We start from the raw sequence: 16,681 nt of genomic DNA, 5'->3' as shown, positions 1-16,681 counted from the left end.
TTTCTTAATTAAGAGTTGTCTGACTTCACATACTGTGATGCTTCCCAAAGAAGCATAATACAAGTATGTGTTATGTCTTGAAATAATGTTTTAAAATAATATAAAAAAATACTAAAAAACCTTGTATACTCTGTATAGTGTTATTTAGAGTGATAAGAAGCAAAATCATGGTAGGATGTCACAGCACAGATGAAAATTTTTATTTATTGCTGATGAATTTGATTCTAGGACTGCATAAAGCAGAACTTACTAACTTTGCATCTGAGAGTAGTATTTTTGCAATGATGTGTAAAACACATTCTAAGCACAATTTTTAAAATACTTTTTATTTAGGGTGCAGACATAGAAAAGCATAAGCTCTCCCACCAAATTTCAGCAAGGTTTCCTAACACATGTAGGGAAACCAAAAATGCTTTCTTTAATTTTGAACAGAAACCAGACTTATGCCATTCCGTCCCCTGACACTACACCCCACTCCACCAGTTAGATTTTATCACACTGTTATTTTTATAGAGGTAACAGTGCTTCTGCCTCTAAAATTTGCTTTTCTTTTCTTTTCTTGGGAAACCCTACACAGGGGCAACCTATTCCTAGCCTAGTTTTCCTGTCTGTAAAGCATGTCTGCACTACTTGAAGGGTAACTCTACAGAGGAGGATGCTGAGATTTTGTTTTAGTAACAGGGTTTTTGGTTATTTTTCCAGTGGTATTATGAGAGTTGAATTACATGGAGATATCTTGATGTGTGTAGGAATAATACTGCATAGTAAGCATCGGTTTCTAGTCCATACAACTAAAATGTAAGTCCTAGTAGCATTTAAAATACTTCATAACTCTTTTCAGCTATATTCCAGTCTATAAGTGTTCCATTACTTAATCGAAAATTTTTTTCATTGAAACTCCACAAATAATTGGTGATACACTGAATCCTTTATTGACTGACCTTTTTTACTCTTTCCTGTATTAGCTTCATCATTGATAATGAGATCTGATTTGAAGACTACTTTGCAATTTTGTTGTATGACTCTTTTCTCTGTTATGAGATGATAGATGGGTGGAAAGGCATGGATGGAAAGACTGATTTGTTTTAATACCCTTATGTGTAACAATCAGGCCTAGGATTTAAGTGCATCTCTTGATGTTTTAAAAGCCCTTGAAGTTTTCACCTAGATGCATTTCTGGGAAACCTGCAGTGAGGAGAGAAGCACTGATTCAGAGTCAGAGAATAGAAGAGAAAATTGTGTTGCGTAGGGGCCTGCCTATTGAAATGAAGTAAATAGGATGGTAAACAGAGCACAAAGAATTCTCTAAGCTGTTGCAGAGCACTTCACTTTAGTTTTGAAAAAAAAAAAAAAAGCCCCAAATTCCAGGAAATTTAAAACCTCTGTGTTTTCTTCAAATCAAAAAATAAATCACATTCTGTCATCCTAAAAAAAAATGTTTCTACTCTACAGCATCACAATAGAAGCATGTTGTGCTGTTGCAGCAATTGTTAAATAAAGAAGTCTAGAATGCATCCAGTCCTTGCAGAAGATTTTATGAGAAAATGGGCTGGGATTTTCTGCAGTATTGATGGTTCTGGAGAAAGGAAGCCTGTGCACACTCAAGCACTGATGTACGCAGCCTGAGGAAAAAGCAGGAAGAGCAAGAGCTGTCTCTGGTCACAGTACTGCAACATCATGAGAATGACTGAGATGTGATGTGGTAGGACAGCTACCACGATACTTGAAATCTCTAACAGACAGGTACTAGCTCTTCAGGAAAAACAAGAAGTAGTGATACCCATGATGAGAAGGTGTAGCTTGTGAGTTAGTGTCAAAGGACAGTCCACAAAACATAACACTGTGGAGGGAGCATGTTGCTGGTCACCAGTCAGACTGACAAATATGTGAAGAAACCAGAAGCTGTTCTTTTAACAACTGAAGAAAGTCCCTGGATTACTAACTGATTCTCATGAGACTGTAGTCTCCCCAAAATATGCTGGAAGTGCCATAAATAGGAGGATATAAACAATTGAGTAAATTTCTGCAAAATGTGAGAGATAATTGCTTGATACAGGTGTGTATGTACTAGATGGGCCATCACACACAGCTGAGTTTGTTATTTACAAATAAGGGACAACTGTAATATTAGAGGCAGACTTGCTTGTGGCAAGATGAGTTGCAGACCTTGGCCATTGGGGAAGATTTTCATCTTGCTTGGGAAACTGGTAGGTGAGGTGCCATAGGAGCTTTGAAGGATAAAGGAGTTCAGGAAAACTGACATGATTTAAGTGTCAGCTAAGTGTCCTTGGCCACAACACAGACTGGGAGCTGAAAGACGGGAACGATTCTGTAGAGATGCAGGGAACACTGGGAAACAGCAGCTAGGGCATAAGTCAGCAGTGTATCCTGACAGAAGACAGAGTCAAAAGGACAAAAAAGGGCTTTATAAACTATAGTGAAGCCAGTAGGTTGACAAAATCTTTTGTTGTCTTCTGTTCAGTGTTTTGTTAAATGCATTTAAATACTGCATCTGCTTTTGCCCCCCATCTTCCTCAGTGCAAGAATAATGTAGGTGTAAAAGAGCAGCTTTTGCAGCAGACCATCAAGATGGCCAAGGGCTGGAGCTCTTCTTGCTAGGAGGCCAAGTGAACTGTGCTTACTTAGCCTGGAGTGGGATGCCTTCTCAGGGCAGGCTCTGAGGGCAGCCACCCACTAAGAGTGAGTAATCAAGAAAGCACAGCCAGAAAGGTGAGAGGTAAAGGGAATACATTGAAACAGGATTTGGGGAGCAGTTCAGACTGAGTGTAAGGAGAAACCTTTTCCCCTGCAAGGCTAGTCCAGCAATGGAGCAGAGGCTCAGTGATGCTTCCACCCTTAGAGGTTTTCAAAGCCTGGCAGGATAAAAGCCCTCAGCACCCTGGTCTCCTGCTCTAATCACATAGTTGACCCTGTTCTGAGCAGAACTGTTGGGGTTGAGCCCAAGTATTTTATGATGCTCTAACTCCCATGGAAGCAGGCTGTGGCTCACTGTATTTTGTGGATCCTGTGAGGGAGGATTTTCTTACCTCTCTTTCTTCGCAGACTGAGAATTATGAGCAGTTACTGCTTGATGTCTGCACTCCTACTGAGCACCACGTGCACAGCTGCAGTCTGTTGAAACAAGACGTGACTTGATCTAACTTTTAACTGACAGCTATCAGACAGATTTTATATGTATGTTAAGTCATAATGGTACAGAAATAACATCAAAAGGGCTGGAGAAGGGAATCAGAAATTAAAACCTCCAAGTGCCCTGCCTGTCAGATTGCAAAAACAAAGCAAAAATCTTGTTTGTGGGAATAAACTACCTGAAAAAGAATTGTTTAATCTCCTGTATACTTTGGAAGTTTTGTAATATATATTGCTGTATTAGCAGATACATTTCCCCTACCCTGTATGTAGCATTATGTATCCAGCATTAGCACATACATAAGTCCCTTGAAATCAGAAATTTCAGTAGAAAGCTATAACCATTATTGAAGCAAAACGCATTTTAAAAATCATGCCTTGAGATTACAGCAGACTGGCTCTTTCAGGGTCAGATTGGAGGATTGAAATCCTTGAAAAGTGTAACTTTTAAGAGTAAGTTTTACAGAAGGAGCCAAGAATCACTGAAAAAGCTGGAAAGAAAAGAGAGTAGTAGAGCTTAGGGCATATAATTGTTTTATTGTTGTTTTGGGATTGCAGTTCAGAGTGATTTGGAGGGGTTTTTGGTAGACTTTTGGATTTTTTTTCCTTCCCAGCTATAGGATTTCTTACCAGACAAAAAGATAGTCTTCTTGGTGGGAAAGCATCATTGCTTTCAGGAGTCAGATACAGTCCTCCAAATTAATCTTTGATGGGAGCCACTAAACTTGTAAGAAAATAAACAGGCTAGAAAAATAATATACTTCTGACAGATCTTGCATTTACCAATAATAAAAGTGTTTTATTGTAACCTGCCTACAACATGAATCTCTGGATAGTCTCAATCCCAGCCTTCTGCTGTCCCTCTTCTCTCCCTGTTTTACTATGTCAGACTTTAAAGTGCATTCTTCTCCCCAGGTAATATTGGACAGCCAGGAAACAGTCATAAATCTGCTTTCATAGCAGTTAGTCTTTGAGAGTTTATGGACTTGCTCCCTGTATGCTCCCTGTATGGGCATGGAAAAGATTCTATACTCTGTGGTAAAAAAAAAGTCAAGATCAAGTAAATCTGGAAAAGTAAGGGCTTATTTTTCTGTGTTTTGACACTGCAGTGGTATTATTTTTTTTCCCCTGAAAATCTATAGCAATCTTTCCTTGGTTTTTAATTTTTTTTTTCTTTCTTTTGGGGTCCCTAACATCATCTAGATCTATTTTGAGCCATGATAAAACTACATTGTCCTATTCTAATGAGGACCAGATGGTGGTATGGAAAATCCTCTATAGTTCTGTACCTCAGTGCATTTTTTCCCCCCTTGTCTTTCATGGTTTTTTTCCCCTCCTTGCTTTGTTTTGACAGCTTCTTTTGAAGTTTTGGCAGTGATGCAAATTAATTAAGGAAATAAAAACCAAAGGCATTTCTTCCTCAGTTAAAAGTGGAATAAGTGGGCAGATAGTATAAAGCACTTCTAGGGAAACTCATCCTCTAGTGAAGTAAGGTATAGTCTGCCTTTTGATAAATATAAATTATACAGCATTTTCTTCTGTAAGTGAAATTTTATTTTGACACTAAACAGAAATGCCAAATGTATTTTTCTCTTGCAGGAAAAAATCTTACCTCATTCAAATTATAAATGGTAAGACTTCTGAAAAATGGTTTTCAGATGTTCTGTGCTTTCATTTGTTCTTCAGCTCTTGCCTGTGGAGAAACATGTATGCATTTTACACTGCATGTACAAGTCATGTCACATGCATTCATGAATCAGCTGGAAGTGAAACTGCTTTTGAGTGTTTTCTATATCCACAAATGGCACTAAAGCACTCAGTTTTGCAAGAAATTGCTTTGGGATATTATTTCATCATATATACTAATGTATAAATACTAATATCATTAGAATGTAATTTAATGTTACAAAGGGTGTGTGACAAAAGTATCTGGTTTTGGGGCAAAAAAATCAAAAACTCACTGAAAGCATAGATAAATGCAACTTTGTTAGAGGCAGACCATAGCATGATTGCATTACCCTTCTGCTAGGATAGTACTGCCTTAAGAGGTTTGCTTTGAATCACAGTAAATGAAAGTAACAAGGCAGTTTTCTCTTCACGTTCAACAATTTGTCCTTAAATCTGAAATGAAAGTATAGAAGTAGTCCATAGCATACTTATTAATTGACCATATCTTTTGACTCAATTGCATTCTTTTTTTTCTAAACAAAGACATAAAAACAGTTTAAAAATATAGACCTATTAAAAGAAGTGGAAGAGGACTACAACATCTCTGCTTATATGCAGACACTCGTGTGTATCTTGAAACAAGATGTTGTAACTTCAGTTATACAAGCGTTTATTATTGGTGTTTGCTTTTCACCTCGAAGTCTTTTTCAAAATGTACAAAGGAGTCATTAACATTTGTATTTGCCCAGTAAGAAATAAGTCTGAACCTTCCGGCAGGAGTTTTAAGTTTGTTTCTTATTGGAATCTGTCTGATAATCTGGATAATCCTGTAGTGGTTTTTGAAGTTCTTACTTCTTAGGAAACTTCCAACTGAAGTTGCTATGGTAGTATGTGACAGGATGTATGGTAAAAGAGACAGCTGATGCATTTTAAACGTCTTTAAATGAAAAATGAGATAGAGTACAAGCATATTTAAAGAGATACTGTTTTTGTAGAAATGTACACCTTCCTTAAGTTACTGGTTTTATGATACTTGAACTGAATCATGGATTCTACACATACTATTTTGCTGGACTACCTTTACTGCAGATACTGAGAATTTTGTGAGGGAGAGTTGAGGAAAACCTGATTTATTTATCAGACAATTCATGAGTCTCCTCTGACCTTCTCTCCTCAGTTAGTTTTAAGTTCCTTAAAATTAATATTAAGATATGCCAATGGGGGTTTTATTAGAAACTAGACACTTGGCCACATTCTTAAAGACAAATGCAAAATGTTAATGGAAATTGGTTGAGGAAAAACCAAAACTTTTGAAAAGCAAAAACATTAATGTGTTTTTGATACCTAGTAGGCTTAATCTTAGTACTCCGTCTTAAACAGGTAAAAGGAATTAATGGAATCACAGAATATCCTGAGTGAAAGGGACCTATCAGGATCATTGTGTCCGGTTCCTGTCCCTGCACCTCATAAGCCTGTTGTTTGTTCTTGGTAGAGACTTCTGTCTTGCACATGTCCTGGTCCTTTATCCTGGGACTCCTTTTGAGTAATGAACTAAAAGTGGGAATGAAAAAGAGAGTACGAGAAAGTATGATTAAGGGCAGGGGCGAAGATGACATGTCTTTTATTTAAAGATAATTATATTAACAAATACAATTTTGGGGCTCTCGGGTTTTTTTTGTTTGTTCTTTTTTTTTTCCTTAATAAATTCAATTAGCTCATTACTCAGTCAAAATGCTATCAATTATTTATCAGTTGATCTTAAAATGAAGTGGTGCTTGAAATGCATATGCGTGCTGTTTTGACTCTTGGCAGGAAAAAGGGCCTATGTTAAAATGCCAGTGAGTTTCTGAACAAGAAAACTTTTTCCAAGCCTCTTCACTTTCATTGATAAAAAAAGGAAAGTACTGAAACAGGTTTCTGCAGTCCTTCCTGTGCCAAATAAAACTGTGTGATGACATTTTTCCATCTACAGATTTGTCAGCTTATCTTTGTTAGTAAAAGATCAACTACCTCTATGATGATACCTGAAAAATTTAATTTCTCTTAATGTCTCAGACACTGAGTCATTTTCTTCAGGGTCTTGTAAATCCGTAACCTTTTCCTCCCCAAAGTTTTCAGTGAAATTTAGTCAAAGGGATTTTTTTTTAGTTCTATTAAAATGAAAACAATTGTTCCCTTTCTTGTGAAGTAAAATGTAAGCAAGCTTTGCCTTTCCAGATTACTACCATCTGTATCCCTTTGGGGTGGGAAATAGCTAGATTTGTTTTCTATTGACAAGGTACTAGTAGCGCTTATGACATCACTAATGCATTTGTCTTGAAGCATTACATAAATTGTTTTGCCCCTTAGGTGATCTGGGCTTAATTCTGGGAAATAAATGCTCTCTGGTAACAATTCTATACCCTTATTAGTTTCTGCGCATCAAATGGACCAGAACAAGATAAATGATATCTGTACTGAGGAAGATTAGAACCATCTGTCTTGCAGGGAAAAAAGCCAGTTTTGTTGGTATCAGCTTGTATACAGATTGTATACTCTGCCTGATCACTGTAAAGAAATAAATGAAGTGGTTAACAAAGAACAGATTTTAATAGCTATTTCTAATGTGCAGTGACTACCAGCAAAAGATGCAAAACAGACTGGTTGCTGCACTAGTAGTGAGACAAATATCAATTGGATTTACTCAGTCGAATCAGTTATACCAGTATTTTGGGGGGGAATATCTGTGACTGGTACCTATCATTGTGAATGCAGCTTGCAAATTTTGTCTTGCTTGGTGGTGCACCTGTAGCTTACCTTTACATGTTTAGTCTTAATTTGTTGGAGGAATTTAACTAACTCCAAAGAAAAAAATGCCTTCTGAATGTGCTCCCTGTGACACAACAAATTTACCATAATTCCTTTCCTCTTAGTAGAACAAACCTATCATTTGAGTCTTTTCTTAAGTACACTGAAGTAATATTTGGTCTTCTACCTGCTTTCTATGAAATACTGTTTCCTGAACATTAAGTTTGGGGAAAAAACAAAGCTTTTATTCTGTTATTAGTCAGATACTGAAATTACTTGATATTGTAATGTTAACTCTTTGTTTTATACGTCTTGATGTATTTTACTGTTCCTACAGCATTGATCCCAGCTTTTTACGTAACTGGTTATTCAATGACTTAGGTTTGCCTCTATAAAGCTGATATTGAACTTCTGAGAATTCTGAACACTGGTAACAGTACGTAGAAACTTCACTTACTCTTGTAGATAAGATTATTAAATGCAGGTGGTGGATGCCTTCTGCTGGGTTACTGCCAAGAAATGTTACCTTCATGGTTTGCCCATTAGGTTGAGTCTGTCCTTTGGGTAGCACAAAATCTCACATGGATTTAAGGGCTTTTGATATTATTTTCTCTTTATACAGAGTGTAATTTCAGTACCTTATTGACAATAAAAGGAATATCAAGTAGTTGGTGCTAATAATGCCAAGGTCATGGGTTTGATCTGTGACCATTCAGTCAAGGGTTGGGATTCAATTCTGGTGGGTCCCTTCCAACTCAGAATATTTTGTGGTTTTTTTTCTGATGCAGTTTATGCTCTGGCTTGTGTGAGATCCTTTTCTTTTTCTGATTGCTCTTTGCTTGTAAATAATTGGCAATCTGTCTTTGCATGGGGAAGCTTTAAATTTTTAGAGAGTGCAGTTTCTTGCAGTGCTAATAATTTTAATTGCTCTGTGTACTAAATGTGAGAAATATCTGCAAACAAGCTTTGAAGCAGCAGGATAAAACATTTAGGTCTGATTTATTTTAACTTTGTTTGATCTAGAGGCCCATTTCCTGAATGTCTGTGGGCATGCTGGTCCATAGAACCAAGCAGACACTGTGTAATTATTTCAGGTTGTCATCTCTGTATTACACTCTGGTGGCTTACAATGGAGTTGTAGAGATAGGTGTTTTCATTTATTTTTTCCAAAGAACTATTTGCAGCAGTAGCTTCTGGTTTTACCCATTGATTAGAAAAGATAAGTCACATGAGCTTTTAATCTTTCATCTGCTGATGAAATGCCACATGTAGCTGTACTATCTGCCCACTAACTTCCATTCATGTTTTGGAAAGGATTTGCAGATTTTTGTATATGTGATTGTCACTTTTTTTTAAAACTTAAGTCTGATTTTTCATTGCACCTCTGAGTGCTCAGAAGTTTGAAGTTAGTACTTTTTAAAAAAACACTTTCAGGAGGTCTCAACACTGAAAAACTGTATGTGAAAATAACCTATTATAGGCAGAGTAGCCATAACAGATGTATTAACCTGTGACCAAACTGGAGAGCTCTTTTACCATGAGTGTAAGGGTATTCCGAAAGTTTATTCAAGCTTCAGTTTTCTTAGATTTAGATACTGGGTTTCTTAAGCAGAGATGGTGTTTATCTGATTATTTCTTATAAGGTTGTTAATTCCTTTCCTGTCTGAATATCTGTTTACCAGTACATTGGTATAATGATGACATTAAATATGTTTTCTGTAGGTTTACTGCCATGAATGCTCTCAATATGTTTGTCCTGCCCAGTATTTTAGAGAGTTTGGGTAAAAGAGCTTATCTCCCAGGAGAGCCATTAAGCATATTGGGTTGCAGATTGATTCTTTATTGAGGTGTGATTACTATGTCTTCCTCCCTATAAACACATAAGCTCACACAAAATACAGTGAAATTATGTTTAATGCATGTAGACAGTGAAGAAGGGAGTATTTTGCACTGACTCTGCTTTTAATTGCTATTGAGTATTTGTACATCACCTTCCATCCCATTTGGGTGTACAAAACCAAAGTAGCATCCATTCCAGCTACAGCATCTGAACATGGAAGACAGAACACAAGCTAGCAGTCTAAAGTATGAGAAATTTCTAGTCTAGTAAGATGTGGCTTGTAATCCGGAGAGGATGTCTTTTTGCAAGTTGTCACAGTTGATTAAATTATTTCAGATGAGAATTTTGTCCCACTGGATTTTAATCAATGAAATGATGATATAAATGCTCTTTCATGTGGTTTGACATCATTGTGACAGTCTGAAGAATAATCAGTAGAAATGATAAGGATGGTTACCACAGACTAGTTTATTAGCATTATCAGTTTCAGAGTAACTGACCTTTTCCCTCTGTGCCTCACTTCTCTTCATCTGTCATGATTCATTTTGTAAAATTGATTTCCTTTTACTATAACAGTTTCTATGTGGCAGACTTCAAAATCCCAATCAGCCCTTACAGTTGCTCATACAGTGTTGAGAAACTACTCGCTTTATTTAAAGAAAAAATGGGAAAGTTATTTCTGATTGAGTCCTCTTGAGAGTGTTATAAAATTTAAAATGTCACTTGCTACTAGCACCCATTTATTTTGGAATACTATACCTAATTTTTAAAATTACACAATCAATATCTTTTGCCAATATAGGAGTTGTTATTGTCACTTTTTAAATTATGATATTAACTGTGTCTATAAAATCATGGTCTGATTCTTATAGGATGCAAGTAATTGAAATGCATGCTTGGATGTGCACCCATGGATCCACATCACAGCTTCAGTTCTCTTGTGCTATGCACAGCAACCAGGCTAGGGAAATTGTAGTATCTCTCTTCCTCCTTTGCTAAAGCTGCTCTTTAGACCCTTTTTCTGTAGTTTTTAGTGCAAGTATAGTCATGTAAATCATTCCTAGTGAAGATTTTATGGCTATATAGATGGTATATAGTATAAATTCTACTCAAAATGAAGTAGAATTTATTCCCTGAGACATGGCACTTGGATGGTGAATGGTTGTTCACCTAATATGTGTGATATGCACCTGTGGCTTGTTTTCTCAATAGTCAGCTTCTCCCATCAGTAAGACTTTTCTAAATAAATTGCAACCCAACTCTGCTAAGTCTGAATGATACACTTTTAATTGTCTTATTACCTATAAAATTCTATTAAATATTTGCAGTAAAAATTAATACCTACTGTCCTTAATCCTTACTTCTGTTCTGCCATATTGAGAAAGGAAGTAATTTTAAAAATTATTGTAAAGTAAGTCCAAATAGAGTAGGACTTGGCATTTTTCATAAAATCTGCATGTTAATAGATCAAAAGTCTTTCACTATCCTAGCATGACTGACATTTTCAACAGAACGCATGTGGAGGAAAATAAGACACAAATACTAGGAAATTAACAGCTGAAAATGGGATATTGATTTGAACTGCAGTCAAACATGGTTTGGTTTTCTTTCATCTAATTTTGAGTCATTTTTTGTGTAGACTCCTGAGTGTTTTCCTATATACATGTTTTCAAATCCTGACGTGCTTAGGTCAGCTTAAGGCAGTTGCTTAAGGCACTGGTTTTGCTTTAAGATCTACCAGTAGTTGTTTAACAGTGTAAAACCAGCACATCAGGATATCTTGGTCATTCAAAACTACTCAAGCTCAGATATTAATTTAAGATTGGCATGTTAAATGGATAAGCATAAGGATATTGCCCATGAATTGTTTGAATTTTTAAAAGGCTAGTTCAGATGAGTTGCCTAAGTGCCCGTGTACGTGTTTAATTTTGACACTTAGAGTATCCAAAATTATTTAAAGGTATATACTCTTTTACAGTCAAGCACTGCTTTTAAACCTATTTGATCAGATGTCAGGTCTGCTAAAAAGCTGCTAAAGCAGCTTTCGATGGCACAGGGTGGGCAGGTGCCCTGCCTTTTGTCTGCTTTGTCAGAATATGCCTGAGGGGTGTTCCCTGCTGTGCTGCACCGTGGCTACAGAGCTCCCTGAAAAGAGCTCAGGTGTACTCCAAAATGTTTTTTCAACAGTTATCCCAGTAAGTCTAAGTTGTGTGATAAACCGTGTGTAGAAGGACAACTTTGGCCGTTATCATTGCTCAGTTTTTACTTTTCCTGAAGGAGAGTTTGAAATCCAGTGTAGTCAGTGTGGAATTGCCCTGGAACACTTAGAATATATCTCTTCATTACTCAGATTCCTGTTGTAATCCTAGCAGCTACAGCACTACAGTCTTTTGTTTTGCAAGATGAAACTATAAGTATGAAACCAGCAATATGAAACTAACAAGTGACAAAACTGATCTTGGAAATGGAAAGCATGATAAAGATTTTTTTGGAATAAAGGCGTACAGAACAAAGGGAACTTCTGGCGTTTGAGAGAGGTAATCCTAGGTTTGGAATAAAACCACAGAAATCCACAAAGGGATTTTGGAGCACTTGTTCATGTATTGTTTGTAAGTTTTCTCAGTATAAATTATGACCAAATAAAAATTGGTTTGCAAATCCCTGCATCAGTAGTGTAGCTAACTTAGGATCCCCAAACACATCTCAGATGGTATATTGTAAGTTTATGAATGCTGTATTGTAAGTTATTCAAAATAGGTCTTATAAACTATTCAATGTAATATCATGAAACTTCAGTTATAGCAAGAATTTAGTTATTCTTTTAGCCAAATGTCACTGGACCTACTTTTTACTGCATTTTGTGGATTAGTATTCCTCTGAAATTCTTGTTTCTTGGCTATCACATTTACCCATATACACAGAGAATATTAATCTCTAAGATTCACAATTCTAAAATTTGCCTCCAACACATTTTTTAAAAGAAATTAATTTAAATACGGTATTGTTTCATTTTGCATCTGTGTGGAAGAATTTTGCTGAAAGGAAAGGAATTACTGGCATTTTTCCATGCGTTTTCATTCTGCTACTTGTTTTTGGATTGAGAAAGTTAAGGATCGTTTCTCTCAAGTGAAAGAAAAAAGATCTAGTTAGAAAAGAATATGAAAAATGTTTGATAATGCTATCTTGCTGCTTTCTTTAATATAGAAAACAAGCTCTTTTCAGTTATAGTAAGTTATTTATATGAACTACTTGTAGATATACATGAAAGTACCCTTGGGCTTCTGGAATTTGATATGACAGTCTCCTTCAGGATGGTGTTTGTTTGACTTTATTGTTTGTGTCTTTTTCTTTCAGCACTTGGGTTTTAAAGAGCTGTCAAAATATAACAAGTGTGAGGGGGATTTTGTTGGGATTTTTTTTCGGGGATTTTTTGTGTATGTCTGTGTGTATTTGGTTTTAAAGAAATCATGTTAGGCTCCTTCAGTTTACTTTTGTAAGTTTGAACTTGCAGCCTTCTTTTTACAGCCATGCTTACGTCTTTCTAAACACTGTGCATGTTGAACTGTCTGGTTTTTTTCTTCTCTATTGTTCCCATGTAGCATGACCTATATTTCATCAGCATGTCCTTGTCCCACTTCCTTACCATGTGCTTCTTCAAATTGAAGCTCATTTAAGGTAATACTGTGCATTTTGGACGCACAGGCCCTTATCTGTGCTGACAGGCAAACAAAGGATCCCTTAATACTTTTCACATATGTGGAAACTACACCTATAATCACACTGAAGATGAAAATAAAGTCATTAAATGTCTTATTACAAGTCATTATTTTATCTTATCATGTCAGCCCTCAACAATTTACCAGGCCTAGGGTATTTGGGACCAAAATTAGTCTAATTAATGGGCAGTGTACTTGTTTATTTTAGAATTTCCAACTGTCTTGTAGGTGACAAAATAAAAGCTAATTATTTTGATATTCTATTAAGTGGTTTATCAACCATTATATAATTACTTCTGGAAAAAAAAACAAACACAACAAAACAATCTGAAAATTATGGTTATGAGAAAGGTAATGCATGTTGATATTTTTTTGTGAGAACAACAATTGCAATGTAAGTCTTGAGGAAAAGGAAACAGATTAAATACTACTGTGAGACTATAGAGAATGTTGTTTTTCCTACTGTGTACAATTATATGTAATTAGGTCTGTCCTTTTTTCATTATGCTGTCTCAAAATTATTTCTACCTATCTAGGTACTGAATGAACTTGTAAATAAGACAGCAAGATCAACATAGTCTGAAGAAATAATTAGTAACAATTTAACAGAAATTGTTCTGTTCAGGCTTAATCAATAGTAATGGAGATGAATAAATGGGTGGAAACCTTGAGTAATTACAAATCCTTTGAATTATTCTTTAATTAGAAAGCAGGAGAAAAGAACATATTTAATTACTTTTAGAGATTCATTAGAAGAGAACTTTCTGAATTCACTCTTTGTTCTTCCCTAGAATACACTCTTATAGGAAGCTGATATTCTGTTTCCTCTACCTTGTTGAACTTTTCATCCAACTTGGTTAGTTAGCCTAGACATACAAACCCAGATACTCAGTTTTTTCCCCAGAAGATGAGTTATAAATATTGCTGTCAAGAACAAGACTTCTTGTTCTGTTAACTAACTTCTCCACTCTGGTGTCAGACTGCTAATTTTTGGCACAATTCTTCTTTTTTCATCACTCTAAGAAAGAAATTCTACTTTGTGTATCGTTGAGAGGAACTTCTGAGAAATACTGGATTTACCTTACTTAATGGAAATGTACCAGTAGGTTTAGATGGGCCATGTAATTAAAAAAATTAATTAAATCTAATAGTCTGGTTTTTAATTCTTCTGTACCATAGAAAGTGCTGCTTGGACATATGAGTATATTGACTAGATATATTAACAATACTTTTTGCATTATTGTTTTTTAATTTTAGTTACAGAAGTATTTCCTTATGGACTTTTGATATATATTCAGTATCTATAAAAGATATGTTGTCTTCACAGTGTTTTTCTTTATTTGTAACTGTGGTGTTACAGAAGAGTTATTAGCTTTATGATGCATCATGAGGAAGAGGAAACCCTTAAAGTGCAAAGAGGTGTCAAGATTGACTCTAAAATTTCTACAACTAAATTAGAATTAAGAAGAATGAATTGGGAAAGCAGGTACTCTATGAATCACCATGGAAATGCAAAGGTCAGAGAGTCTTAATCTAGAGGGTCCTGCTGAGATTTGGGTACCACTCAAAACCTAACGTTCCAGTTTAGTTGTCTGGACCTTGAGAAGCACAGTTAGAAAGATTCTGCATGAAAATGTTTGCTAATTGACCTAAAGCGTTTCTTGGTATGAACCATTACTGAAGAAGATCATTCTCAATCAAAGGCCATGAAAGATTGCCTTCTTAGTTAGTGTTTTGAATTTATAGACCACAGAGAGATTGATCTTTAGAATAAATGGACGTCTTAATTTTGTTTAAACTGTCTTCCTTCTTTAGCTGGAAAGGCAACTAGTACTGCAGAACCTGATGAGAGAGCGACAAACAGCCATGCAGATTGCTTGGTCACGAGAATTTCTCAAATATTTTGGGACATTTTTTGGACTTGCTGCTGTAGTTTTAACAACTGGGTATGAATTTTATTCCCTAACAGAAAATACAAATGTATTACATTATATATTTCTATTTTGCTAGATCTTGCTTTTGCATTACAACAAGTAGTTATTTTTATCCAGTGATTGCTCAGAGATTGATCAAATGAGAAATGGACTCTGGATTCTGTCTGCTTCAGAATGTGATTGTTTTGGTTTTGTCTGTACGGTAGATTTCCTTAAAAGCAGAGACATGAGCTGACAATAAAATTATATATCTATGAAGTGTATATATATAAAGTACCAAAAGTCCAGTGTAAAATAAAAACTGTGTGTGGAAGAGGAGAGAGTATTTAAAAGCCCTGCTATTTTCTTGTCTGTACTGACATTTAAGGAACATATGTGTAACATATTTTACATCTGGATTTTTTAAATGCAGTGAACAAGTGGGCATATTCTGAAGTCTACTCACTCAAATTTGAATCAACTGACCCAAGGGAAAAAGAATAAAGCTATAAATAAAATAAATAAAGCTATATTGTGTAGGGAAGAACTTACAATCAATCATTACTTTTGGTTGATAATATGTTTTTGTTGTTCTGTAACATGTTTAGAGGGAATTTAGGAAATATTTGTGGTTTTGTGTATGCAGTGACAATTAAGTGCATCTTATAAATTATTGGTTCTCTGTAGACTCAGATGCATTTGGAAATGAACATAGAATCTACATTATTCCATGTTGCAAGTGGCTGAGTACATGTGACTGCACATGCAAGCTAAATGAGTTAGATCATCCCATATTTGTTAGATATATTCAAAAATCACTATCTCATTTTAAAAATATTCTTGGGTTGACAGAGAAGGCAACCAGAAGACTAATGTTTCTGAGGAAATTAAGACTTGCTTTTTGATTAGAGATTTTGGAAGGATACACAAGTCTTAGACAGTCAAGGTCAGCCTAAAGTAGCATTGCTAATGTGCTGAATATCCTAATTTTATTTTTTTTTCCTTGCACAGAGCAGTAAAAAGGAAGAACCCAGCAGTTTTACTGCCAATACTTCCCTTAAGCTTTGTATTTAGCTATCAATATGATATGGGATATGGGACACTGTTGCAAAGGATTAAAGGTATGTAAATCTGTCCTGTCCTCATGTAGAACCAAGCTCCAGATAACCTATTATGTTTTTTAAATGCCTGGGAGAAAACTTGTAATAGGTATTTGGAGGGGTTTTTTGACAGAAATATTATGTTTCATTTTTTCCTTTTTGTTAAAATCGGGTATTTTGCTAATCAGAGGTACTCACTGTAGTTTTAGAGCATTTCTTTTCAGTTAAGAATTTTCTCGTCTTGTTTCAAAATATTTGAAAGCTAAGGTTATAAATACAGCTGATGTAAGAATTGTGTATTTGGGAGAAAGGACAAATCTAGTGATTTTCTTCAGTGTTCCACTCTGATGCTGTTTTTTGGGGAAAGGGTTAGGGATTATAAGATAAAGGAATACAGACATGAATCGTGGCCGTACACCTTCATGACCAAACACAGTCATCAAGTGATGATCTTCAGTGTCCTGCTAAGACTGAAGAAAGCTGAGTCCCAGAAAGTGGGGTCTTGCC

General features: G+C 35.6%; 1 protein-coding gene across 4 annotated transcripts in view; it reads left to right on the top strand.

The window, feature by feature from the left end:
- PLGRKT (plasminogen receptor with a C-terminal lysine) overlaps positions 1-16,681 on the top strand; it is a 72,980-nt gene that overhangs the window by 50,029 nt on the left and 6,270 nt on the right. For all 4 annotated transcript variants that reach the window (XM_033085224.1, XM_033085220.1, XM_042780139.1 and 1 more), the window contains 2 exons: positions 14,977-15,107; positions 16,086-16,195. In XM_033085224.1, coding sequence (XP_032941115.1) covers positions 14,977-15,107; positions 16,086-16,195 — 241 coding nt within the window. The remainder of the gene's footprint in view (positions 1-14,976; positions 15,108-16,085; positions 16,196-16,681) is intronic.

This window comes from Catharus ustulatus, chromosome Z (assembly GCF_009819885.2).
Source record: "Catharus ustulatus isolate bCatUst1 chromosome Z, bCatUst1.pri.v2, whole genome shotgun sequence".
In the NCBI taxonomy this organism is placed as follows: domain Eukaryota; kingdom Metazoa; phylum Chordata; class Aves; order Passeriformes; family Turdidae; genus Catharus; species Catharus ustulatus.
This window is presented reverse-complemented; position numbering and strand designations above follow the sequence as displayed.